Raw genomic sequence first — 27,238 nt, forward strand, 5'->3', positions numbered from 1 at the left:
AGGTATAACAAAACGCATTTTCTTTCATTATTTCAAAAGACATTTTACTGAATTTTCATTACATGATATATTGGGAAGCTGCTCAGAATAAAAAGAATTAAAATTCTAATAAAGTTTTTAATCTTTGATGGATATTTCTCAACATTCATCGATATCTTATATTTTTTCTGCTATTTTTACAATAAACTTCTTGTCAGGGTGAACTTTGTCTTTAATCACAGTGAATAATATTCCTTTAAATAGCACATAACACATGCACTGGAAAAATTCAAATCAAAGTAAAATAATATCAAATCAGAAATCATCAAATAGACACATCGAGATCTTGATTAAACTAATTTTATTAGATTGCAGCATCCCGCAAATTATATAAAATCAATAATTTCACTATTTGTGACAAAAAAATTATAAACCTGAAATCAAGAAAATTAAAAGGCTTTTGCTAGTCTGCATGCACAGACCTTTAGTTTTTGCAATTCACACACTCAGTGCATATTAAAGTCAGAGTCTGAAGTAGTAAGACTAGATTCACTATGTACTGTAGCTGCCTCTACTTAATTAACAGAGTTTGGTGTTAGTCTACACTCTAGACATGGTTTAATTGTTTAAAGTTGAAAATTTGAGTCTGTGCTCACAGACTAGCCTTCTGCAGCCTTCATCTGGAATGAATAAGTTGGTACATGTTTACTGTTTCCTATGAATAATAACACAAGATCTAGTCAAATAAGTATCCAAACCATGTGATGTATACCTCTAAGTTCTATTTCTTGAAAGGTGACCAGGGCTCTGTAACACAAAGGTTTGCGATGAATTGCAAATATGAAAGAACCGCTGTTATTGGTTCCTGGTCAGTATTATAAACAAAGTGCACACGCCACAATGATCTTGATTGGTCATTGGTATTTAGCGATTGATTGCAAACCTTTGTGTTACGGAGCCCAGATTTGTCTGTGAAACATGTGACTTCGACAGAGTCACCGATATATTCTATTAAAGGGGTGGTCCAGGCTGAAAATATTTATATCTTAATACACAGAGTAGACTTCACTGAGCAAAACACCCAAAATTTCATCAAAATCGGATAACAAATAATAAAAAGTTATTGAAGTTCAAATTTTACCAACATTTTGTGAAAACAGTCGTCATGAATATTAATTAGGCGAGCTGATGATGTCACATCTCAACTTTCCGTTTACTTATGTTATTAAATAAAATCACATTTTTTTCATTATTTCATACTTGTGTAAATAATATGTCTCCCTTGTAATGAAATAAGTTGGAGCAATAGATATCTAATGCACTTAATCAATTGCCAATCCAATTTTTCTAGTTCCTAAAAAGCCGGGAGCTAGCAAAACGGTGCAAACATCTAATTTTGTGATAGATTTCGACATAACATTCAGACAATAATATGTTCAGCCTTTTAGTTTCATTTACTTTTCTTCTTTTTCCCTTGGTCGTGAAAATCCCGAGGAAAGAACAATACGTGTATAACTCAATCAAATTGTTACATTCTATCTACATGTAAGTTTGGAAAAGTATTCAATAAAATATAATTTCAAATTTCTGCTTCGGATTTTGCCTTTTAAAAATGATTCAATTCGATAGATCACGTCAGTTATGACTTGCTATTACCGTATAAAAAATGAAACTGTAATATCATAATTAATTATATTGTCTATATACAGGTATAGTTATTTTAGCAAAAAAATCTCATCAAGAATCATGCAGTATATCCAGAATGAAGAGAAAACGTCATTAATTAATTATACAATTGAGAACGAAAGTATGATCACTGTGAATGCAATTTTTTTATATTTGCACAAATATGATCGAGAACAATGAAGTGCAAATGTATAAATATAATAACATGTAAGTATTTAAGAACCAAGTTCACAGTATACAGCTCTACAATACGATATGTCGAGTTTACAAGTGGAATGAGTTTATTAAAAGGTAAAATCAATTATGCTCTTCATTTTCAGGAACTATAAAAGATTTGATCATCAATTTGATCATAATATACATAATAACTTTTAGAAATTTTCTTAAAATGTACGAAACCAAACATTATAATGTAAACGTTGGAAAGTGAATGAAGGAAATGCAATTTCAAAATCTGTAAAAGAGTAGTAATATAATAATAACAGAATATCATAATTTATATTTGCTGTAATTAGGCTGATGCTATTACTGTTATTGTCTTTTTTCTTTTAGCGATTTAATGAAACAAAATACTTTGATGACGAGAAGACAAATTCTTCGTATAGTTGATTAATCAATAAAAGTTTAAAAAATAGTAATCTGTATGTCACTGGTATAGTATTGTTTAGAAAAAAGAATAGAACAAAAAAGGGAGAAAGATAGAAGGAAAGAAAGGCTTTTATAAAGAAATAAAGGGAAGAAGAAAGGAATGAAGGAAAGAAGGATGGAGATTTTTCAATAGATAAATATGGAAAGGAGGAAACGCTTTCTGGAACATTGGGAATCTATTAAAAATGCCTGTCAAATTACAAAGGACAGACTAGAGGTCATTGTCGAAAGTTGGTGGACCGTGACAGTAGGCCTACATCGTCTTAAGACTCGGACCGGATGAAATATAACTAATGTGTCGTTTGCCTAGTCAGAGTCCAGGACGACACTGTTGATTTGATTCACCAATTTTCGACAAAGACTGTTTTGTTATGAAGAGCTATTGTCAAAAGATTATCTGTGTTATAGAAAGCGTCTGTGAAATGATTGCGAGAATGCCCTAATCAGGTGCGTTAGGGAGAAGAAGGAACATATTATTTGCTATCTCGTCTTTATAAGGCTAAATTAATGAGTATCTATTTCCACGATCTATTTCTTATCTTTTGCTGGGGTGGCGAAATGATTTCAAAGCCCGTAGGCTTATTGAGATAGATATACAACTTGTTAATCAAAGTTATGCTACAATCAATTGGTAAAACATATTGAAGACTTTGTCAAGTTCAATTAAGCGCACGTGGATTGGATTTCAAATTTCAAGACAAAAATCTGTCTGTAGCATCCAGCAGTGTGTCCACAGAATCAAAACAAATTTCCCCAAACTGAATCTCAGTTTGCCTGAAGTAATTTAACCTGTTTTGTTGACTGCACTTTTTTAAAAATAGCAACAAGATTGCAAAATGCAACCCAGGAACGCGAACAGAAAATCTTGAGCTAAGTTGTAATCCTTGTTTTTCTCTCTTATCATTTCAGATTCTGATGAACTCAAATCTGTATTAGAGAAAAGTTGCATTTTCTTCATAGACTAGTTTGACACTTTGACACTCATCCAAACTCTCCCATTCTTTCCTTTTTCTTGATCGCCTCGGAATAAAATATTTCTAGATAGATGTCACTATGTAAATGACTATTATCATCACTATTATCCTTTTATATATTTTTATTTTCAATGATCGTTGTTTAACTCTTTGATAACACTTGTTTCTAATGATAAATAATTTGCTTTATGAGACATACTTGACATGCTTGATTAGAGAGAAGACAGTAAAAAAAAATGTTATAAAACAAACAAGCAAACAGTTATGCATTCACAGCCCCCTTAGAGGTAGGGTTTTACACTCCAATATTTGTTGAGGGGTGCATTTTCAGTATATGGATAATACGTGTATAGGGTGCTTTTCGAGACCCCATGGTCGCGCATGGTATCCACTCGTCAATGGAAGTGCCCCCCCCCCCCGGAATATCACTTTTAGCTCCGTTTTAGGTCTGTAATGAATAACACCTTAAAAAAATTCTATACAAAATCATTTTCTTTAATTTTTCAACCGCAGTTTAAACAATATTTTAATTAGCAATGTTTCAGTTGTCAATGTTACGTAAATAAAAATTTGCCGTAAGCCATTCATATAAGATGTACCAAAAATCCAGTAATATAAGAAAAATATTTTTAGATATTTATTTGTATTTGACATTATATAGTTATATGTTCAAATATGGCCTCTTTTTGCGCGATCTACTCTTGTGTTATGCGGGGGTAGCGAAATAATTTCAAAGCCCGTAGGCAATGGATATTGAGGTAGATCTACAATTCTTTAATATAATTTATGCTACAATGAAATGGAAAAGCTATTCAAGACTTTCAATTAAGCGCACGTGGATTCGATTTCAAATTTCAAGACAAAAAATTCTCTGTAGCGTCCCGCAGTGTTTGCACAGAGCCAAAACAAATTTCCCCAAACTGAATCTCAATTTGTCTGAAGTAATTAACTTTTTTTGTTGAACGAACTTTTAAAAATAGCAACAAAATTGCAAAATGCAACCCCGGAACGCGAGCAGAAAATCTTGAGCTAAGTTTTAATCCTTGTTTTTCTCTCATGTCATTTCAGATTCTGATGAAGTAAAATCTGTATTTGAGAAAAGTTACATTTTCTAAATTAGTTATTGACACTTATCCAAACTCTCTCATTCTTTCCCTTTTCTTGATCGCCTCGGAATAAAATATTTCTAGATAGATGTCGCTATGTAAATGACTATTATTATCACTATTATCCTTTTCTATCTTCAATGATCGTTGTTTAACTCTGTGATAATACTTGTTTCAAATGATGAAGAATTTGCTTTATGAGACATACTTGATTAGAGAGAAGACAGTAAAAGAAAATAAAACAAACAAGCAAAAAAATATGCATTCAGAGCCCCTTTGAAGGTATGGTTTTACACGCCAATACTTGTTGAGGGGTGCATTTTCAGTATATGGATAATACGTGTATAGGGTGCTTTTCGAGACCCCATGGTCGCGCATGGTATCCACTCGTCAATGGAAGCCCCCCCCCCCACCGGAATATCACTTTTAGCTCCGTTTTAGGTCTGTAATGAATAACACCTTAAAAAAATAAATATGATCGATTACAATTCTACAAAAATTCATTTTCTTTAATTTCTCCACTGCATGTATTAGTTAGTCGTTCATATAATTTCAAAAGATGTTTAAACAATATTTTAATTAGCAATGTTTTAGTTGTCAATGTTACGTAAATAAAAAAATGCCGTAAGCCATTCATATCAGATGTAATAAAAATCCACTAATATAAGACAATAATTTTAGATATTTATTTGTATTTGACATTCTAGTATTATATGTTCAAATATGGAATCTTTTTGCGCGATCTACAATTCTTTAATCTAATTTATGCTACAATCAAATGGAAAAGATATTCAAGACTTTCAATTAAGTGCACGTGGATTGGATTTCAAATTTCAAGACAAAAATCTCTCTATAGCGTCCCGCAGTGTTTGCACAGAGCCAAAACAAACTGAATCTCAATTGTCTGAAGTAATTTAACTTTTTTTTTACTGCACTTTTTAAAAATAGCAACAAGATTGCAAAATGCAACCCCGGAACGCGAGCAGAAAATCTTGAGCTAAGTAAGAGGCGAATAATTCTTGAGAAATAGGCCTTAACGTAAATATTGAATGTCGCTACGTTTAATTATTGTAGTTTAATTGGGATTTTCGAGATTTTTTTTCTTTCATTTCTCGAAAATTACCTGAATATGATTCGGATTACCCAGAATTCCCTTCAAAGTAGAAACACTGGTATTCTGTCATAGATGTTCTTATAAAAGAACACACATGAATATTTAACCCACACGCAATACATTTTGGACATGCCTAACGAAGAATAAACTACGAATTCGTCAAAATTATTCAAAGTGTTCGTGCTCAAATTACCAAGAAAACACTAGCTTCCATATCAAACGTTTTTGTTGACCTTCATAAAACAAATGCTATATGTTTTGATTGAATTTTATGGCGATGAATTTCATTTTTACATCAGTTTTCAGTGAGAGAGAAAAAAATGTCTCTTAATTAGGAACTTGAATCGCAAAAGACTTACACCCCCCGTACAGACCTCGAACGGACCGAAAAGTGAAAATGACAAATTATATACAAATTGAAAGCTTATATATGGGAAACACAAAATAGCAATGCAATATTTACAAATTTAAAAAAAGAAGAGACAATATTAAAATGGATTTTATTTTGTTTTATTACATGACTTGGTCTTCTTTGAATTATGTTCACAATTAGAAAAAAATAAATCCCATAAAAGCAATTTCTACAATAATTTGAACAAGTTATATCACTGAGTTATACAATTGTAAAACTATTTTGGGGAATGAAAAACATAAAATGATAGAGAAATTACAACATGAGTCTAATACAGATCGAAAACTACAATAATTTGAACAAGTTATCGAATACTAGAACAAGTGGAATGCATCTGGTGGTCTCACCCGTGCATCACGCGATTCAATATAGTAGCAGTGCTGACTTTGAAAACTACTATAAAAACAGATAAAATAATTATTCACAAAATACACCATTCATGTATGGTACAATACAACGTTTACTGACATTTTACCTTGATCATGTGACCTAAAACCTGTCAGTGATACTTGAATACCCCTATATCAACATTTAATACACCATATCTATAAACTTTGAACATGTTGAAAGTTCATGTGACCTGAAACTTGCATTCAGTGATACTTGGTTACCCTTATGACCAAGTTTCATGAATCCTATCCATAATCTTTCAAAGTTGTGTTGATAATTCATCAAATACCCCCCAACTTGGCCAAAGTTCATTGACCGTTAGTTACATGACCTTTGACATTAATCATGTGACCTGAAACTCGCACATGATGTTCAGTGATACTTGATTACTCTTTCGTCCAACTTTTTTTAACTAGACCAATAAACATTCAAAGTTATGATGTAATTCAACAAATACCTCCAATTCGGCCAAAGTTGACCTTTGACCTTGATCATGTGACTTGAAATTCGCACAGGATGTGAAGTGGTACTTGATTACTCTTAGGTCCAAATTTCATGAATCAGATCCATAAAATTTTAAAGTTAAGATGGTAATTCAACAAATACCCCCAATTCGGCCAAAGATCATTGACCCTAAATGGCCTTGGTCATGTTACTCAAAACTCAGGCAGGATGTTTAGCAATACTTGATTAACCTTTTTTGAGTTTCATAAACTAGGTCCATATATTTTCTAAGTTATGATGACATTTCAAAAACATAACCTCAGGTTAAGATTTTGATGTTGGTTCTCCCAACATGGTCTAAGTTGATTGACCCTAAATGACCTTTGTCATGTGACACAAAACTCCGGCAGGATGTTCAATAACACTTGATTAACCTTATGGCCAAGTTTCATGAACTACATGTAGGTCCATATACTTCCTAAGTTATGCTGTCATTCCAAAAACTTAAAGATCAAAAGACTTAAAGATAAAAACGTTAAGATTTGGTGTTGACGCCGCCGCACAGTGGGCCAGAATGAACCCAAAGTGCGACAAAACCCTTTTTTCACATATTTATACGATTAAATTTGGTAGACTGGGGTAATTTCACCCGTAGAATTCAATAAAAGTATTTTCAAATATTGATGACGTCATTAGAATACTGTTTTCTGATTGGCTGTTAACATTTGAGAAGAAATTACATGTTTCTAATTCTACAATAATTTTCAAATTTTCCAGAAACTAGTTTTAGATAAATTTCAGCAATAAGGAAGAATATTAGCAAACAGCAAACACATAAACAGGCAAACAAACAAAAAAAAAGTCTGTGCTCGGGGTACAAACAATTCAATTTGTGACTTGAGTATCGCTTAACCCTAAAAAGACTGGGGGCTGATTCAGCCCCCCCCCCTCGACATTTTTCGCGATAAATCCGCCGCGCAAAATTTTTTGACAGCGTCGCTCACTGACTTTTTACTTTCAAGTCTCGGGCAACTTTTGAGACCAAAATTGTGACCCCCGGGTACTCGGTTCCGAAATTACGCAACATTTTGTAAGTGCATGCAGACCCCAAATTACTCAAAAACGTGAATTTGTGTACAAATCCAATGCAAATAGTGTTTTCAGCCAAAATTCATAAATGTATCATTATTTTTCCTTTTACTGCTTAAAATCAATCAATTAAGCCCCTGACAATTTACATTGAAAAAACAATAAATAAACAAAAATTCGAAAAACAAAGAAATACATAAGAAATTTAGAAAAGAATAGAAAACATAAGAAAATAAATGTGATGTTGAAATTTTTTAAAAATAAATTTGATCAGATGCCTATCTAGAGTATGTGAAACACAAATAAGCAATTCAGGGGCATTATTTTATTAATTAGAGCAAACTTATGGTTTTACGCATAAATTAGCATTATTAATGAGACATGAGATTTTTGAAGAATTTGATGTTATAGTTTTGTAGGTAATGCCAAGGGTAATGCGTGTGCCAATTTTCGTCGCGATCGCGCGATCGACGGCCGAGATCATAAGGGGGGGGGGGCTGAATCAGCCCCCCCCCCCCGTCTTCTTAGGTGTCGAAATAGCCCAGTCTATTTAGGGTTAAAGAGGGCGCCCTACCATGAATCCGGAATTGTAAAATTCAAAGTGAAATTGTAAAAAAAAATGCAAAGGGGTATTTTTATTCAATGGGTACAATGATTAACCACACCTACATGAATTAAAATGGATTGATGCCAGTATTGGACAGTGAAATCTTTAAAATAATTATCCCAATGATAAATAATAGAGGCCGGGTCCTCTGCAGGTTAATCGGTACAAGGCCTACCTATATATTTCACCAAGAACAGCGTATACAAAGTTATTCCGAAACAGAGTCTCTCTCTCTGTTATCTCAACAACCATTATGTCTTTGGTGAAAGGATCTTTTAGCATGCATGTACTCTGAACATCAGGAGGAAGAGGCTGTGCTTGTTGTACTCTTAAAAATTTGCTACTAATCACAATGTCACTTGTTACCATTAGTCTGTGGAATACATATAAAGTCAATAAGAGTCATAGACCAATCAATCCTTGAAATGATTATGCACTTCCTTCTTGATTGATTTTAACAATAATTTATAGCAAATTTAGAATGAGCCAAGAGATAAACGAATTCATACGTGTATGTGAAGTTACAAACCCTTCATTTTTTTTTTTTTTTTTTGGGGGGGGGGGAAATACTAATAATGATAATGCAACTTTATACATGTATAGATCCCACGTATCTGTCATTTTCATTTTTTGGCAGAAAACTGAGTGAAACCAATCACCTCCCTAGTCATGTGTGTTATAGCGATATACAGTAGGACTTGCTTTATGATAGCGATATACAGTAGGACTTGGTTTATGAACAACAAAACAAATTAATAATCTTACCCGGGAATCTTACCTTAAGAATTAATCTTCTCAGAATGACAGCATATATGCAACACGGGATGGAACAGTTTGACATCAAAATGAAGTTGTTTTACATGTATTACTATATAGTTAGTGGAAGTGGAAATGACAGCTTGTCTTAACGTATGTTTAACGAAAATACTTTAGGAAGATACCAGTCTAAAGAACCAGACACCTGAGCCAGACACCCCCCCCCCCCTCTCTCTCTCCCACCACGCGACGGTGAGTTTCACAGAGATACGGTCCCGAAGGGAGCGGGGAGTTTGTTTAATGTCACCCGCAACGTTCGGCACGCGCATAATGGGACACTAACTTGGAACGACTTTTTGTGATAAATATGGCGAACATGTGGTTGGAAAATTGGTTATATCTCCAGAAAATGCACGTATCTGCAGCTAAATTTGGTATCATTGTAAAGCATGAACTATAACAAAGACCGTCATGGTATTTATAGCGCAGCAATCGGCAGCAATTTGTAAAAGAAATGCTCATGAAAAAAAAATTGCTAAAACCCCCCATTGTCAAATGGTTTCGTCCAAAATTACCTCTGAAAGGATAATCATTTTATCTTGAAAATTTTTGATCACTTAAAACAATCATTCATCAAAAAGTGCCGTGAATTAGAAATAAATTAAGCTATCCGTTTTGTTGAAACAGTGAAATATCTAAAACGTGTCATTTTCACATGCGGTAGCCGTAAAGGGTCATTTTTGCGGTAATATTGAATAAAATGGGCAACTAATAATCAATTTCATGGAGAAATATTGTATGGAGACATCCTACAGGTTCTTATCTTTGTTTAGAACATGAAAAAAACAAAATTTGTTTCATGACCAAAAACCAGTTTTGGCGCACTTTTGCTCTCTCCTGGCCCACTGTGCGCCGCCGCCTTCGCCGTCGGAAAAGCGGCGCCTATATAGTCTCACTCTGCTTCGCAGGTGAGGCCAAAACAATCGATCTACGATTATTTCTGGAGGTGCCGTGGTCGAGTGGTCTAAGGCCAGGCACTTGAATGGAGATCAGAGGATCAGAGGTTCGATTCCCGTCAAGGCACTTATGCCCTTGAGAAAGGTATTTTATCCACATTGCTCTTATATCGTGAATCAAATAAATTGATATGAAAATGTGTGATATAGACCAATGTGTGGACCGGTTCAATAAATAAAATATGAAAAAAACTTATCTACGTACATAATACCACCTGTTGTTATTTTTGTTTTTCTCTCTTATCATTTTAGATTCTGATGAATTCCAATCTGTATTAGAGAAAAGTTACATTTTCTTCATTAGTTATTGACACTTTGACACTCATCCAAACTGTCTCATTCTTTCCTTTTTCTTGTGCGCCTCGGAATAAAATATTTCTAGATAGATGGCGCTATATAAATGACTATTATTATAACTATTATCATTTTATATTTTTCATTCTCAATGATCGTTGTACAATTCTGTGATAATACTTGTTTCAAATGATGAAGAATTTTCTTTATGAGACATACTTGATTAGAGAGAATACAGTAAAAAACACTATTGGGTTCGGGTCTGGACAATAAATCATTGACAATAAAGAGTTCTCTACACTACAGTCGAATACAAATACAATGTTGATAAATTCTACAAAACTTATATAGGATGGGGGGGGGACGTTCCTGTGTCTGGACACTTTATATTTTTAAAGCCTTCTTTTTTGTCTTCGGATTACACTAAAAATATTAGTTCAATAGTTATAATCATCTATTTTGTTCTCTATAATAATATTTACTAACGTTTTATACTAAAAATTGAATCTTTGCTTGTAATTTTTTCCAAATGTCTTTCTAAAATTGATAGTCCGGACACACAACCTGTCCCGACACACAACAACTGGGTAAAGTACCTTTTCTCCCTGTTTTTATCTTGTGAGATCAATTCTTATCGTTCTTATGGACGCTGCGCCTAACATTACTCTTCCGCGCATAACATTTGTAATTTATATCGATATATGAATAATTTTTATATTAAAGTTGAATTAAGAAGGGGTGAGTTTCCATAAATATGGTTTCCACACATAATATAAAGTATATATCAGTTGTTCAAACAAATAGCATGTCACAAAAATCTTCTGCCTTCTCGATATTTTGCTTTGAAAGTCTATGAAATTAGCCACCTGTCAGAGCCCGAGAGACGAGTGTACAGAAAATCACTCTGAGTGTGACGTCACCGGAGGGAATTTAGTGTAAGAGATGCCTGGGTGTAATACAGAAATGCTATGCAGAGAGTGAAAGATGATTTTACAATTTTTTGTCAAAGCAACTCAAATCAAACAAATAGGAATCATATGTACAAATCTTTACTTTACCTGTATAAAGAACAGTATGAATAACTATCATGAACTCTTAAATCATGATGAAAGATTGAAAACAGTGAGTTATTGAATGATATTTTCACTATTTCTCATTTATTTTATCACGATGTTCCATCAAGTGATTAGCTGGAAAGTAATTCCGGCGGTTAGCTCAGCTCTGCGCGCGCTGCATGCCTATATGCTATATACAATACACTCAAGTACACCCAGGCATTGAGTGTACTGCACTGTAGTGGGGAAGTGTTCTGGTATGTCGACCCCCAGACCATCCCCATATATATCTCTATGGTCGAACCGCAGTTCATGACCATGCAGCAATCCCCTGACGTCTTTTTCTTCTTTCCTTTTGTCTTTGACTCCATTTTTATATCCTGTGGATCATTTCCACTCATGGCTCATTCCACAGAACAATCTTGAATCAACTTACTATTCTTCTCGGCCTCCCGAGTTGTTTTCTACATGTATATTTAATTACGCTAGAGGTCACCGTCAAACATACAAATGCAATTCGCAAGTGAGTTCAAGACAGCATGAAAGGTATGCGGTCCGGCAGCTCGACAGCTAGCTGCGCCGGAGCGGGTGGCCGGTCGGCACAAAGCAATTCCGCAACCAACTGTGTTTTTTGCAAGAGCCGCGTCACACGCGGATAAATATATCATGATAACACGTCTGCTACGTTATCGACTGGTGAGAAGATCTTGGTCATATTTCATATTATTCGTCTTGAAATTATTCCTTTAGGGTCTATGGTATCATTATGAGGGAATTTACGTATTTGGAATAATAGTATGGCCATAAATATAATTTTAATCATTTCCTTTTTGCAAGTTCTCCGGCTCGAAATACAACTTCAACTGCAGTTTATTCAATTGTTTCGCCACGGACACAGTCCGGAACGAAAACAAGGCATTAAAATCGTCTAAAATTGCTACAAAGAAGAACAGTTTTAACAATGTAGGGTCATATTATTGACAATATGTCTTATGATAATTCTTACTTCCTTTCAACATCGTTCACATAAAATCAATAGCGATAAAATGAAGTTTTGACACAAAAGTAAATATGAAGGCGTACGTGCATAGTACACAAAACAGCACTGCCTTGTTTACTACGATACCCCCGGTGACGTCACAGTCAAAGAACACCCGTCTCGGTAGGCATTGCAGGAGCGAACTCAGGGAAAATGGGTAGGGATAAATCGTTCAAATTCACTATTTTGAAAAAAGAAAATGGGGGGTCAAATCACCTCTCAGTGTTTGGTGGGTTGTAAGGTTGCTATTAATGTAAATATCTCAATATTTTGAATCGTCTTCTTAATTCAACTTTAATGCATCAGTGCAAGGTGGTCAGTTTCAAAAGACATGGTCAATATGTGATGGACTTATGTCTATGCATTCCTGTTTTTTTCTGGTTTGAATAAATTCAATTTTTAATTCATGTCAACAGAGCTACCAAGTCTCACGCATTATGCGTGAGACTCAAGCATTTTGGACTCTTGTTCATCCCCTCAAATCTCTGTCTCTTCTTCTTCTGGAATCAGTACGGTCCACCGTCTGGTGTATTGTCGTACTGGTGAAGTACAGCGTGCAAGTGTATGTACACTATCCAATAAAAAATTGCTTACAGCGTGCAAGTAAAAATAACCACCGTCATTAACAGAGCTGGGTCTTTTGTACCTCTTGTTTAAAGATGTGTAGAGAGGTACAATTAACTGTGCTTTGGGGGAGGGAGTTCCAAAGTTTTATCGAATCTGGGAAGAAGCTCCTCTGGTAGACAAGTGTTCTGGCAAAGGGAACAAGGATCTTCTGAGAATGACCTCTGCATAGATGTGGATGGAGTGAGGAAAGTAGGTGGGATGTCAATGAGTGAGTTGGTAATACAGTAGATCATCACCACCTTGGCCTGTGCCCTACGCTCTTGTAAAGATGGCCATTTGAGCTGGTCTCACGCAACGTTGGTCTCATGCTGGTCTCACGCTGGTCTCATGCTGCTATCACAACCTATCCCCATATACATTGTACACAATGTCTGTGATCTCACTCAGATTCACAGAAAATCTCATGCATAGCTGGTCTTTGAACTTGGCATCTCTGTGTCAACCAAAAAAAGGGTATCGTAGGTTTGATGAATAATGAACCTGATGAAATTATTTAAAGTGCTCGACAAGCATATTCTAGGAATTTTTTTGTAAAGCTTTTTTTCATCATTGAGCTTTTGTTTTTTTTTGTTAACAAAGTTTGTCTGGATATTCCTTTATGAAGAAGACTTTTTGTTAGAAAGTTTTTTCCACGGTAGTTTCCAAACGAAGCATGATGGGGCCAGGTGAATCAGTTAAAATCAGTATTCATTTATAATTAATGCAATGATGGCAATCATTATTCACGTTGTACTCTATAAATTTCCTGTCATCTATAACATTCATAGAGTTGCCTACATTTAACACTTTAAAATAATTATTTTTTCAGATTTTTTGCATCTTCGGACCACTTCTTAGCAGGTGGATGACGAGAACAGACGAGCGTGATGGAGATGCTGAATAAATTGAAAAGTACGGTTGGTGGGTTTATCGGGAACCCAGTGATGAGAGAATATGAGGTCATTCGGCATGTCGGTAGCGGCGGTCCCGGGTGTTTGTGGAAGATCTATCTTGCTGTCAAAAGATCAACGAAACAGGTTTGTAGAGATGCAGAAGATTCATTAGCCGTTTATTAACATGATTAAAGACTAAGTTCACCCTATCAAAATGTTGATTTGATTTTAAAAAAGAGAAAAAAATGAAGCATAGTGCTGAAAAATTATCAAAATTGGATGTAGAGTGATAAAATTGTTGACATTTTGAACTTTTTTCCTCATCTTCATGGTAACAGGAATCAGGTGTATTTGTATTCGAGAAGAAACTCCTGGAAAGATTTGCCAAAAAGGATAGAGAACCATTGTTAGAGATCTTACGTAAGGGTTCAACCCAGTTGACCAGGCTAAGACATCCTTGTGTGCTTACGGTTCAACATCCATTGGAAGAAACAAGGTTAGTTCTGTCTTTGCTTGTTTATCTATTCAATTGATTGATTGATTAATTAATTAATCATTCATTCATCTTTCTTTTTATCTTTCTTTCTTTCTTTCTTTCTTTCTCTCTCTCTCTCTCTCCCTCTCTTTCTTTCTTTCTTTCTCTATCTCTCTCTTTCTTTCATTCTTTCATTTGTCTGTCCATCCATCCATTCATGTATTTATACATTCATTCATTAACTTAATTTTTCTTTTTTCATTTTTTTGGGTGTCCATTCATCCAAAAACAGGGTAGCCTATTCCAAATATATTGTTTATATTGCATGGAATCCTATGAGGATATATAGATGAAACACAAATGAACAGTCTAACCTACATCAATTCAAGGGGGGTGGGGCAAAGGATATCAGGGTGGCCTTTTATGAAGTTTTTTTTAAGTTACATACAACTTTTACATGCATCATGGTGGCCTTTTTAAGTTACGCACAACTTTTTTCTGCGTCATGATGGTATTTTATAAAGCCTTTTTAAGTTACGCTCAACTTTTTTTTATGCATGACAGTAATGGAGCATTCTTGAGTGGAACATTCGCAGGCATTGATTGGTGACTTCACACATTTTCCTTTTAATGTTTATTATAGATCTCTTGCACAAGTAACATTATGATGTTAATTGGTGATTACAGCAGTTTCTGCAATATGTTTTCTCTTCTGCTCTTCCTTCACTTCACAGAGAAAGCCTGGCGTTTGCTACAGAGCCTGTCTTTGCCAGCCTAGCCAATATATTAGGTTGCCATGACAACATGCCGACGCCCATACCCCCGGACATTGGAGAACACAAGTTGTTTGAAGTCGAGATCAAATATGGCCTTCTACAGGTGGGTTGTGTGCTCTCAATATAAAGTAATTTACTTGTGCTTGTAACCAAATTGTTATTGTTTACACTATTTTGAAATGACAGAATTTGAATGACAAGTTCAGAAAACATCCATTGATACATTGATATAGGGAATGATTTGAAAAAAAAAGAAAATTCAAGATGTGAAGCTGTCAGCTACAGTAGTATTATATCATAGGGAAACAAAGTTGAAATTAAAACTTATCTCTGAATATTTTGTATGTTTCCTGTTTCTGATTCAGTGTAGAACATGACTATTGTTTGCTCTTTTACAGTTAACAGATGCCTTGAAGTTTCTTCATAATGATATTCATATGGTCCATGGTAATATTTCACCGGCGAGTATTATCTTGAATGGTAATGGAGCCTGGAAGCTAGCTGGATTTGACTTTGTTATTCCTTCCTCATCACCACCTGATCAACCAGTAAGTCACATGACTTTGTTTTCCCTTCCTCCTAACCACCTGATCAACCAGAAAGTCACCTGACTTTTTTTTATCCTTTCCTCTTCACCACCTGATCAACCAGTAAGTCATGTGACTTATTTGTCCACCTCATCACCACCTGATTAACCAGACATTGTTGTCTCTTCCTCTTCACCACCTGATCAATCACTAAGTCACATGACTTTGTGATCCTTTCCTCATCACCACCTGATCAACTAAGTCACATGACTTTGTTATCCCATTCATCATCACCACCTGATCAATTGATATAAAGTCACATGACTTTGTTAATCCTTCCTCATCACCACCTGATCAACCAGTAATTCACATGACTTTGTTTTCCCTTCCTCATCACCACCTTATCAACCAGTAAGTCATATGATGATGATGATGACAGTGATAATGATGAAGATGATGATGGAGCTGATGATGATGGTGATGGTGGTGATGATGATGATGATGAAGCTGATGGTGATGATGGTGGTGATGGTGATGAAGAGCATTTGTGATCTGTCAATCACATAAGTCTATATTCATTTATTATGTTTGTTAAAGTGGCATATAGTTTCCAAGTATGTGTACAGAATTTCCATTTATTTGAATGCATGATACGGGAGCACTCTTCATTAAATGCTTTGCTCACTGGCGTAAGTGCCATGGCCGATATCGAACCCAGGACTTTTAATGTCTCCTCAAAGAGCTGGAAATAATATGAATATAACTGTGCCTAATCGCATAATTCTCATTCTCTCATAGGCTAGTTTCCCTTCACGTGAACTTATGAACAATATCTCAGCATTGCTTCAGCCAGACCTGAACTACTTGGCTCCGGAGTACCAGTTAACACAGAGCTGTGATACGTCCAGTGATATGTTCAGTCTTGGTATGTTAATGTACTCCGTGATCAACAACGGCAAACTCTTCCATGATTGCAACGAGAATCTTGCCACATTTAAACAGAAATCTGAACAGGTAGTAATATCTTTTTTTGAACTTGATAAAATTTGATAATTTCAAAAATTAATTTCATGGTCAAACCTGTCTCAACAACCACCTGTCTTTCGTGAAAACCTGACTATAAAGGTTACTTGTCTCCGGGGTCCACTTTTACTGTTTCCTCTATTTTATAGACAGCTTTGACCAGTAATGAACCAAAAGTTCTGAGGCGGCTGAATAATGCATATAGGACAAAATTTATTTAAAAAAAAAAGTTGTGATCAACCGAAATGTGCGAGCAAAAATTTTGACATTTAAAAAAAAAATCAATTGTTGATAGACTTTGACATAATATTCTGAAAATAATATATTTCACCCTTCTCTCTTTCCCTTTCTTTCCTTTCCTCTTTTTTTTCTTGGAAAGTCCCCCATCTGTACGACACTGATTGTGACTGTACTTGACAAATTATAGTTAAAAGGTTCACTTCCATATTATTGTCACTTCCACATTATGTGGAGCTTTGCGGCCCAGTGGATTAGTCTCTGGACTTTGAAACAGAGGATCATGGGTTCAAATCCCAGCCATGGCGTAGTTTCCTTCAGCAAGAAATTTATCCACATTGTGCTGCACTCAACCCAGGTGAGGTAAATGGGTACCTGGCAGGAATTAATTCCTTAAAATGCCGAGTGCTGGAAAGGCTGCTTTAGCTACAGCCGGGGTAATAATATCCAAGTCCTTTGGAAGTGCATAGAGACGGTATTTAAAATGTGTTATGCGCTATACAAGAACTGACCATTATTATTACCCGGCTAAGCTAGGCGTTCATAGCGCACACAGCTTTTTAACCCTATCTAGGCCGGGGTATTTTCAGAGTTCATATGGCCGGGGGGGGGGGGGGCTCCCAGGTCCCCCATGAGATCTCGGCCTTCGACCGCGCCGAAAATTGGCACGCAGGTTGTCTGGGATATAATCTACAAAATTGTATAGTAATTTTTTTCATGTGAATTATTATTATGTAATTATGTTAATTTATGCGTAATTAGTATGCGAAATCATACTTTTTCCTCTAACTCCATAAATAAAGCTCCAAATGTTCTAATTTTTAGCATAGAAACTCTTTGTGATGTTCTTAGCAAGTGTACATGAAAGAAATTGTGATATCAGATCAATTTCTTATGATTTATATTGTTTTTTGCAATTTCTTATGTATTTCTTTGTTTTTTGACCTTTTGTTTTTCAATGTTGGGGACTCTTCTACAATCATAAAAAGCATAAAATACAAACATTTAGTCCAGCAAAACTAAAAATAATCATACATTTATGATTTTTGATTGAAAACACAATTTACATTTACTTTGTACACGAAATGACGTTTTTGAGCAATTTGTGGTCTGACATGCAATTACATAACGTTGCGTAACTTCAGAACCGCGTACCCGGGTGCTTGGTCTCAAAAATTGCGCAAGATTTGAAAGTAAAAAGTCAGCGAGCAGCGTGGTAAAAAAAATTTGCGCGAAATATCGCGCGACTCGTTGGGGGGGGGGGGCCTCCAAGGCCCCCCGGCCTAGATAGGGTTAAGGAATCAATTCCTACCGGTACCCATTCAGCATATTGTGGATCAGTTTCTTGCTGAAGGAAATTATGCCATGGCTGGGATTTGAACCCATGACCCTCTGTTTCAAAGTCCGAAGACTAATCCACTGGGCCACAACGCTCCAACGCTCCATATATTATGATATATTTACTCCATATATTATACAGATATTGACTAATGGGGTGTGTAATATAAACATTCTTTGGACCGCCGGATTTATATTTTCCCGAGGGGTTATATTTTCCCGAAGCGCGCAGCTGTGAGGGAAAATATGATCACGAGGGAAAATATTAATCCTTTAGGCGGTCCAAAGATTTTTTTTTACACATCCCATCAGTCAATATCTGTTATATTAGATAGCCTTTAATGATGAAGATAAAAATGGTCTAACGATGCGTGCAACCTGTTGTTTACGATAGTCACAGTGATTGATGGAACTGGTATAGATCTAGATGTAACTTTAGTCTACTACTACTTTAATGCAGTGAATGGCCCTTTTCTAATCAAATCAAGTTTGTTTTAGGCCTAGCCCTAGATCTCAGAGTCCAGCTCAGATACTTTAGTCCCACATATTTTATTTCCGTTTAGTTGATAACATGTAATCCACAAGAGGGCGCCATACACGTAGAAAATATATTCACGGACCGGTTGGTCAATATATTCATCGAAGGTGGACCGGCTGGGAAAATACACGGATTTCGATCATATCACGTGACGCGCAATTGACCAATCGCGCTTGGCTATCTGTCTTGGCTATCTAATATTATGATATATGGAGTAAAAAATGGTTAATTACTGTGGATTTGACCTGCATAAAGCATATTGAATAGAAATACGATACATCAGTATCCTTCTTGTTTTGATTTTTCAGTTGCGAAGTTTGAATATATCTTTATTATCAAGCCTTCCTGATGGTTTGAAAGAGTATGTGAAGATGTTACTTAGTACCACACCAACCATCAGACCGGATGCTGATCAACTAGGCAAGGTAAGAGAAGGAAAGTGCACCCCACTAAAAATGAAACTGAGGATTATCGATCCTTTATCATATAAACTTAATCACAAATAAAATAGAAAAATGAACTATTATTGTGAAGCTTAGAATCTCTTTGGCATGGTATAACTCATGATCCCCCATTAACACCAGGGGCGGATCCAGGATTTTGAAATAGGGGGGGGGGCGCCAGCGGCGAGAGAGCGAAGCGACCGAGCGGGGGAGGGTGTGGGAGGGGGGATACCCCCCTCCCTTGGCAAGGACTTTTTCAAAAAAATCATGTCCAAATGTCGTATTTTGAGAGCACCTTTAGAAGAAAAATGCACACTTAAATCACTGTAACTTCATGAATAAAAGACACATACTGACTCATTTAGGAGCTGGTTTCCAGTCACACACCGTATAAGCGGTCATTCAAAACATACATTTGGCAAAGGCTCTTCACTTGCTTGCATCGTGTGATTGAAACGTCAAATTTAAATGATACGAAACGGAGACTTGTAATCGATAAGTTCCGAACAATCCATTCTGTTTATTGTCATTTGTGTATTTACATTGTGTGTTTCAAACGAGAATTGTTTAGTCGTATGGCAACATGCATAAAATTTGGGTTTTTTCCCAAAATGCACAGTAAATTGTTACAAACTACAGAAAAAAAACGACATCATCTTCTGGTAATCAACCTTTTCCCTCGTATTATTTTCAAATCATCTTCAATAATCCAGTCATTCTGCACAACCTCAAAGTAATATAATGCTTCTTAAGGGGATTCTCATCATTTTTATTGTTTACGTTCAAAGTCTCTCATCGCGTTGCCATCTTAACTTATGACCAGCCAGGATGAAATTGTATTTATATTTATTTTAACATAAGATAATGTCAGCAAACGCGGAGTGGGTCGACTGGTGATTGAGAATATACAATTTTGCTCCTTGATAATTCGTTGGAATGATTGCTTCGGCGAAACTTAGTTGGGGCGCCCTGGATAATATGCCTCTGAATCTACCAGAAAGTGTAAAAGTTAGTTTACATTAAATACAAATATGTCTGACCTATACATTTCAGTGAAAACGTACATGACCAAGGCAGAATGATAATGCTGCGCACGTGGCGCCCGATATAGGGCTTCATCTTTGAGTGAAGAATAATCTCGGGGATAGACATTATATCATTCGCATCGTTGACACTTTCTCTCGCGATTTGTTACTTACAATTTACATGTATTTGCCATTAAGACGGACAAACGCATGTTACAAAAAACACAAAATTTCGGGAAAAAATGATATCCAATCCAACATCTTCACACTGGTCACTGCACTGCAACTCCCGATTACAAGTGGTGCAACTTTCCAACCAATCGACTTGCGCGCCCTGGAATTCCGGAATTTACATATTGCAATACAGTATGACAGAGGTGCATTTGTGCGAACACAAAGGCCATGAGCATAAGTTAAAATATAGTTTTGACTAGATCTAGCCCTTGAAATTGACTACATTGTACCAATCCAGTAAATATAACTATAACAAAAATCCGGCGAAAATAGGGGGGGGGGCGCGCGCCCGGGGCGCCCCCCTCTGGATCCGCCACTGAACACATGAGTGAGTAAAAGCAATCTGACGAAATAAGTCAATGAAAATTTGAGAAAAAAATTTGATAAATAAGAATTTTGTGAGCATTTGAGATCACATTTGTTGTGAAAATCCTCCCATTTGACATTGCGACCAAGATGTGTGATGTTTAATACACGTCTACACCCCTCCCTCCCCCGCCTCATTATTTCTTTTATCCTCACTTTTATCAAGTCATCCACATTCCATATTTTGGTGACTTTGGGGCCAAGACTCATTGTTTTAAAACTCATTGATTCAATCATTCTTTTGAATCCATCCTTAGTATCCATATTTTAGTGACATTGTTGTAATCATTCTATTGGCATCCATACTCAGATTCCATGTGTTGATGACATCCATGTTTTGATGACAATGTGGCAATCATTCTATTTGAAGTCATTCTTAGATTCCTTATTTTGATTACATTGTTGCAATCATTCTATTATAATCCATTCTTAGATTCCATATTTTGATTACATTGTTGCAATCATTCTATTAGAATCCATTCTTAGATTACTTATTTTGATTACATTGTTGCAATCATTCTATTAGAATCCATTCTTAGATTCCATATTTTGATTACATTGTTGCAATCATTCAATTAGAATCCATTCTTAGATTACTTATTTTGATTACATTGTTGAAATCATTCTATTAGAATCCATTCTTAGATTCCATATTTTGATGACATTGTTGCAATCATTCTATTAGAATCCATTCTTAGATTACTTATTTTGATTACATTGTTGCAATCATTCTATTAGAATCCATTCTTAGATTCCATATTTTGATTACATTGTTGCAATCATTCAATTAGAATCCATTCTTAAATTACTTATTTTGATTACATTGTTGCAATCATTCTATTAGAATCCATTCTTAGATTCCATATTTTGATTACATGTTTGCAATCATTCAATTAGAATCCATTCTTAGATTACTTATTTTGATTACATTGTTGAAATCATTCTATTAGAATCCATTCTTAGATTCCATACTTTGATTACATTGTTGCAATCATTCTATTAGAATCCATTCTTAGATTACTTATTTTGATTACATTGTTGCAATCATTCTATTAGAATCCATTCTTAGATTCCATATTTTGATTACATGTTTGCAATCATTCAATTAGAATCCATTCTTAAATTACTTATTTTGATTACATTGTTGCAATCATTCTATTTGAAGTCATTCTTAGATTACTCATTTTGATTACATTGTTGCAATCATTCTATTAGAATCCATTCTTAGATTCCATATTTTGATTACATTGTTGCAATCATTCAATTAGAATCCATTCTTAAATTACTTATTTTGATTACATTGTTGCAATCATTCTATTTGAAGTCATTCTTAGATTACTGATTTTGATTACATTGTTGCAATCATTCTATTATTAAAATCCATTCTTAGATTCCATATTTTGATTACATCGTTGCAATCATTCTATTAGAATCCATTCTTAGATTACTTATTTTGATTGCATTGCTGCAATCATTCTATTAGAATCCATTTGTAGATTCCATATTTTGATTACATGTTTGCAATCATTCAATTAGAATCCATTCTTAAATTACTTATTTTGATTACATTGTTGCAATCATTCTATTAGAATCCATTCTTAGATTCCATATTTTGATTACATGTTTGCATTCATTCAATTAGAATCCATTCTTAAATTACTTCATTTGATTACATTGTTGCAATCATTCTATTTGAAGTCATTCTTAGATTACTGATTTTGATTACATTGTTGCAATCATTCTATTATTAAAATCCATTCTTAGATTCCATATTTTGATTACATCGTTGCAATCATTCTATTAGAATCCATTCTTAGATTACTTATTTTGATTGCATTGCTGCAATCATTCTATTAGAATCCATTCTTAGATTCCATATTTTGATTACATGTTTGCAATCATTCATTTAGAATCCATTCTTAAATTACTTATTTTGATTACATTGTTGCAATCATTCTATTTGAAGACATTCTTAGATTCCATATTTTGATTACATTGTTGCAATCATTCTATTAGAATCCATTCTTAGATTCCATATTTTGATTACATTGTTGCAATCATTCTATTTGAAGTCATTCTTAGATTCCATATTTTGATTACAAGTTTGCAATCATTTTATTTGAATTCATTTTTAGATTCCATGTTCTGATAACATTGTTGAAATCATTCTATTTGAAGACATTCTTAGATTGCATATTATGATTACAAGTTTGCAATCATTTTATTTGAATTCATTTTTAGATTCCATGTTCTGATGACATTGTTGAAATCATTCTATTTGAATTCATTCGTAGATTCCATATTTTGACGACGTTGGTGCCATGACTCTCCAGTACGTTGACTCATTGTTTCAACAAGAAAGCAAACAGAAAGCTCAATTCTTCAAAGGTCTTCCAAAAGTAATCTCAACTCTTCCCAAGGTAAGTCGGATTTAATGGATGGAGGGTTTTACAATAGACCGGTTCATGGTTACCTAATGGATAAATTTGTTCAAATAAGCTTTCATTTCTTTTAATAGGATAGGTGATTTTCAAAATAAGCCTGCTTTACATAGCAGGACGCAGAAATGGTATAGAGCAGGTTACTGGAATTTAGCACATCAATGAACACTCTATGAAGGTATTTGATGCATTTCCGCTTTGAATGCATTAGCATGTTTCTGTACTTTGCCAACTTTTTAATACCAGTTAGTAGTCGGTGCATTTTCGCTTAATGATGATTATTATTTTGATGATGATGATGATGATGATGATGGTGATGATGGTGATGATGGTGATGATGATGATGGTGATGATGATGATGATGATGTTGAGGATGCTGGTGATGGTGATGATGTTGAGGATGCTGGTGATGGTGATTGTGATGATGATGATGGAGATGGTGATGATGATGATGATGATGATGGTGAGGATGTTGATGATTATGATGATGTGGTGGTGATGATGTTGATGATGGTGGTGATGATGATGATGATGATGATTGTGATGATGATGATGGTGATGATGATGTGGTGATGTTGATGTTGAGGATGATGTTGATGATGTGATGATTATGATGAGGATGATGCAGAGCTGCCAAGTAGTAATGATTTTCAGTATTCAGTACAGTTCATTTTTGTTCATTTGTTCCCTGTTCCCTTTATGTATCGCTTTTTATGTTCTTTTAAGATTTTACTGATCTTCATGCAACGGATGACCCTTCTACTCACCAAGACGCCCTCTGATGACATCAAGAATCATGTTCTACCCATGGTGTATAGAGCTTTAGAATCGTCTTCAGCTCAGATACAGGTTAGCAGGAACCTTTCTTACAAAGAGTTGTTAGTTGATCCGATCAGAGTCAGACACAACTATGGAAAGCTATATATATATATATATATATATATATATATATATATATATATAATATATATATATATATATATATATATATATATATATTAATGTTTATGTTCATTCAACATGTTTTGTAAATGTGATGTATGCACTTGCATGCACCATGGTCTATAGGGTTTTAGAATTTGTGTTCAGCTCAGATACAGGTTAGCAGGAACCTTTCTTACAAAGAGTTGTTAGTTGATCCGATCAGAAACAACTATGGAAAGCTATATATCTTTAATGTTTATGTTCATTCAACATGTTTTCTAAATGTGATGTATGCACTTGCATGCACCATGGTCTATAGGGTTTTAGAATCGTTTTCAGCACAGATACAGGTTATCACGGCCCTATCTTACAAAGATTTGTACCATGGACTATAAGGTTTTAGAATCGTCTTCAGCACAGATACAGGTTAGCAGGAACGTTTCTTACAAAGAATTGTACTTGATACAATCGACTATGGAAAGCTATATATATATATCTTTAATGTTATGTTAGCAGAAACCTTCCTTACAATGATTTGTACCATGGTCTATAGGGTTTTAGAATTCAAGTTCAGCTCAGATACAGGTTAGCAGGAACCTTTCTTTCAAAGAGTTGTTAGTTGATCCGATCAGAAACAACTATGGAAAGCTATATTTATATCTTTAATGTTTATGTTCATTCAACATGTTTTCTAAATGTGATGTATGCACTTGCATGCACCATGGTCTATAGGGTTTTAGAAATCGTCTTCAGCTCAGATACAGGTTATCACGGCCCTATCTTACAAAGATTTGTGATTGATCCTCGTAATCACAACTATGATAGGCCATGTAATGCCATTATTTAGAACGTATAAGTCCATTCAATATGTTTTATTAATACAACGTATACTCTTGCACCATCCATTTTCTTTAGAAATGTTGAAACAACCCTTGTCCCCCCAAGAAATAAAACTCATATTGATTGTTTTGAGAAAATCTGTTTTCATTTTATGTGCCAACATACATGTATTTCATGGAATTGGTTTATTACTCCAAGATGGCAATTTGCTCTTTATATCTTATATTGACTGTTTATCTATTGACTTTATATCTTATATTGACTGTTTATCTATTGACTTTATATCTAAAATTGACTGTTTCTTTCTGTAGGAACTATGTTTAAATATTCTACCTACATTTGCTGGGATGATAGAGTATAACTCCATCAAACATTCCATAGTCCCACGAATGAAGAAACTTTGCTTGGAGACATCTCTACTGGCGGTGAGTATTAAAGCTAAAGGAAAGTTATAGCACCAAACCATGATTTTTATCAGAAAGTCTTTGGTTAATTGTCACCATGTCATGTTAGATCTAGATCTTGTTTTTTTTGTAAGTCTATCTGTGTGAAACCACATTTGCCACTCTCCACCCAGGAGGCCGTTTCAGAAAATTGTAAGTTAAGAGCGACCTTAAGAATGACTGGTGAACATTTCTTCCGTGCTAAATAATCGCCAGTGAATACACCGTTTACCACAAGAAAGAATAACCAGTCATTTTTAAAGTCGCTCCTAAAGTACAAACAACTTTATGAAACAAGAACACAAACATTGAGAAGTTGGGCAAAGATCATGACCAGGTAGGTGTTTCATAAAGTTGTTTGTACTTTAGGAGCGACTTTAAAAATGACTGGTTATTCTTTCTTGTGGTAAACGGTGTATTCACTGGTGATTATTTAGCACGTAAGAAATGTTCACCAGTCATTCTTAATGTCGAGTAAATGGGTACCACTACCCGGTAGGAAGACATTCCTTCAATGCTTGAGCACCAAGAAGCTTGGGGAATAGTATGCAGTGCTTAGAAATATTTTTATTTAGTGCTTTATAAAAGTTGCATATTATTATCATCATTGTTTTTGCTGTCTTTCCTTTAACCCAGGATGTAATAGTTTGAACATGGTCTCTGTCCTGGTGGCTGTTTCATAAAGCTTTTTGTAAGTTACAAGTGACATTACGAATGATTGGTGATCCTTTCTTGTGGTAGGCGATGTACACCAAAATTAGATTGGTGTTGATTTAGCAACTAAGAAGGGATTACCGGTCATTCGTAAAGTTGCTTGTAGTAACTATATGAAAAACCTACAGTACACGTTTATTTTGACAATTATTTAGCACGTAAGAAATGTTCACCAGTCATTCTTAAGGTTGAGTAAAAGGGTACCACTACCCGGTAGGAAGAAATTCCTTCAATGCTCGAGCACCAAGAAGCTGGGGTAATAGTATGCAGTGCTTAGAAATATTTTTAATTAGTGCTTTATAAAAGTTTCATATTATTATCATCATTGTTTTTGCTGTCTTTCCTTTAACCCAGGATGTAATAGTTTGAACACTAAGTCCTGGTGGCTGTTATCATAAAGCTGTTTGTAAGTTACAAGTGACATTACGAATGATTGGTGATCCTTTCTTGTGGTAGGCGATGTACACCAAAATTAGATTGGTGTTGATTTAGCAACGAAGAAGGGATTACCGGTCATTCGTAAAGTTGCTTGTAGTGTAGTAACTTTATGAAAAACCTACAGTACATGTTTATTTTGACGATTATTTAGCACGTAAAAAATGTTCTCCAGTCATTTTTAAGGTCGCTCTTAACTTACAATTTTTTGAAACAGCCTCCTGGGTGGAGAGTGGCAAATGTGGTTTTACAGATAGACTTACAAAAAAAAAACAAGATCTAGATCTAACATGACATGGTGACAATTGCCCTGAATTTCAAAGAATTTCTGATAAAAAGCATTGTTTGGTG

General features: G+C 34.9%; 1 protein-coding gene across 1 annotated transcript; it reads left to right on the forward strand.

Moving 5' to 3' along the window:
• Positions 1 to 14,102: 14,102 nt before the first annotated feature.
• LOC121421873 (SCY1-like protein 2) lies at positions 14,103 to 17,080 on the forward strand. Its single transcript, XM_041616674.1, has 5 exons — positions 14,103 to 14,252; positions 14,447 to 14,604; positions 15,318 to 15,462; positions 15,758 to 15,907; positions 16,685 to 17,080. The coding sequence occupies exons 1-5, from the start codon at positions 14,103 to 14,105 to the stop codon at positions 16,934 to 16,936; spliced, it is 855 nt and encodes a 284-aa protein (XP_041472608.1). The 3' UTR covers positions 16,937 to 17,080.
• Positions 17,081 to 27,238: the final 10,158 nt, after the last annotated feature.

This window comes from Lytechinus variegatus, chromosome 9, assembly GCF_018143015.1.
Source record: "Lytechinus variegatus isolate NC3 chromosome 9, Lvar_3.0, whole genome shotgun sequence".
NCBI lineage: Eukaryota > Metazoa > Echinodermata > Echinoidea > Temnopleuroida > Toxopneustidae > Lytechinus > Lytechinus variegatus.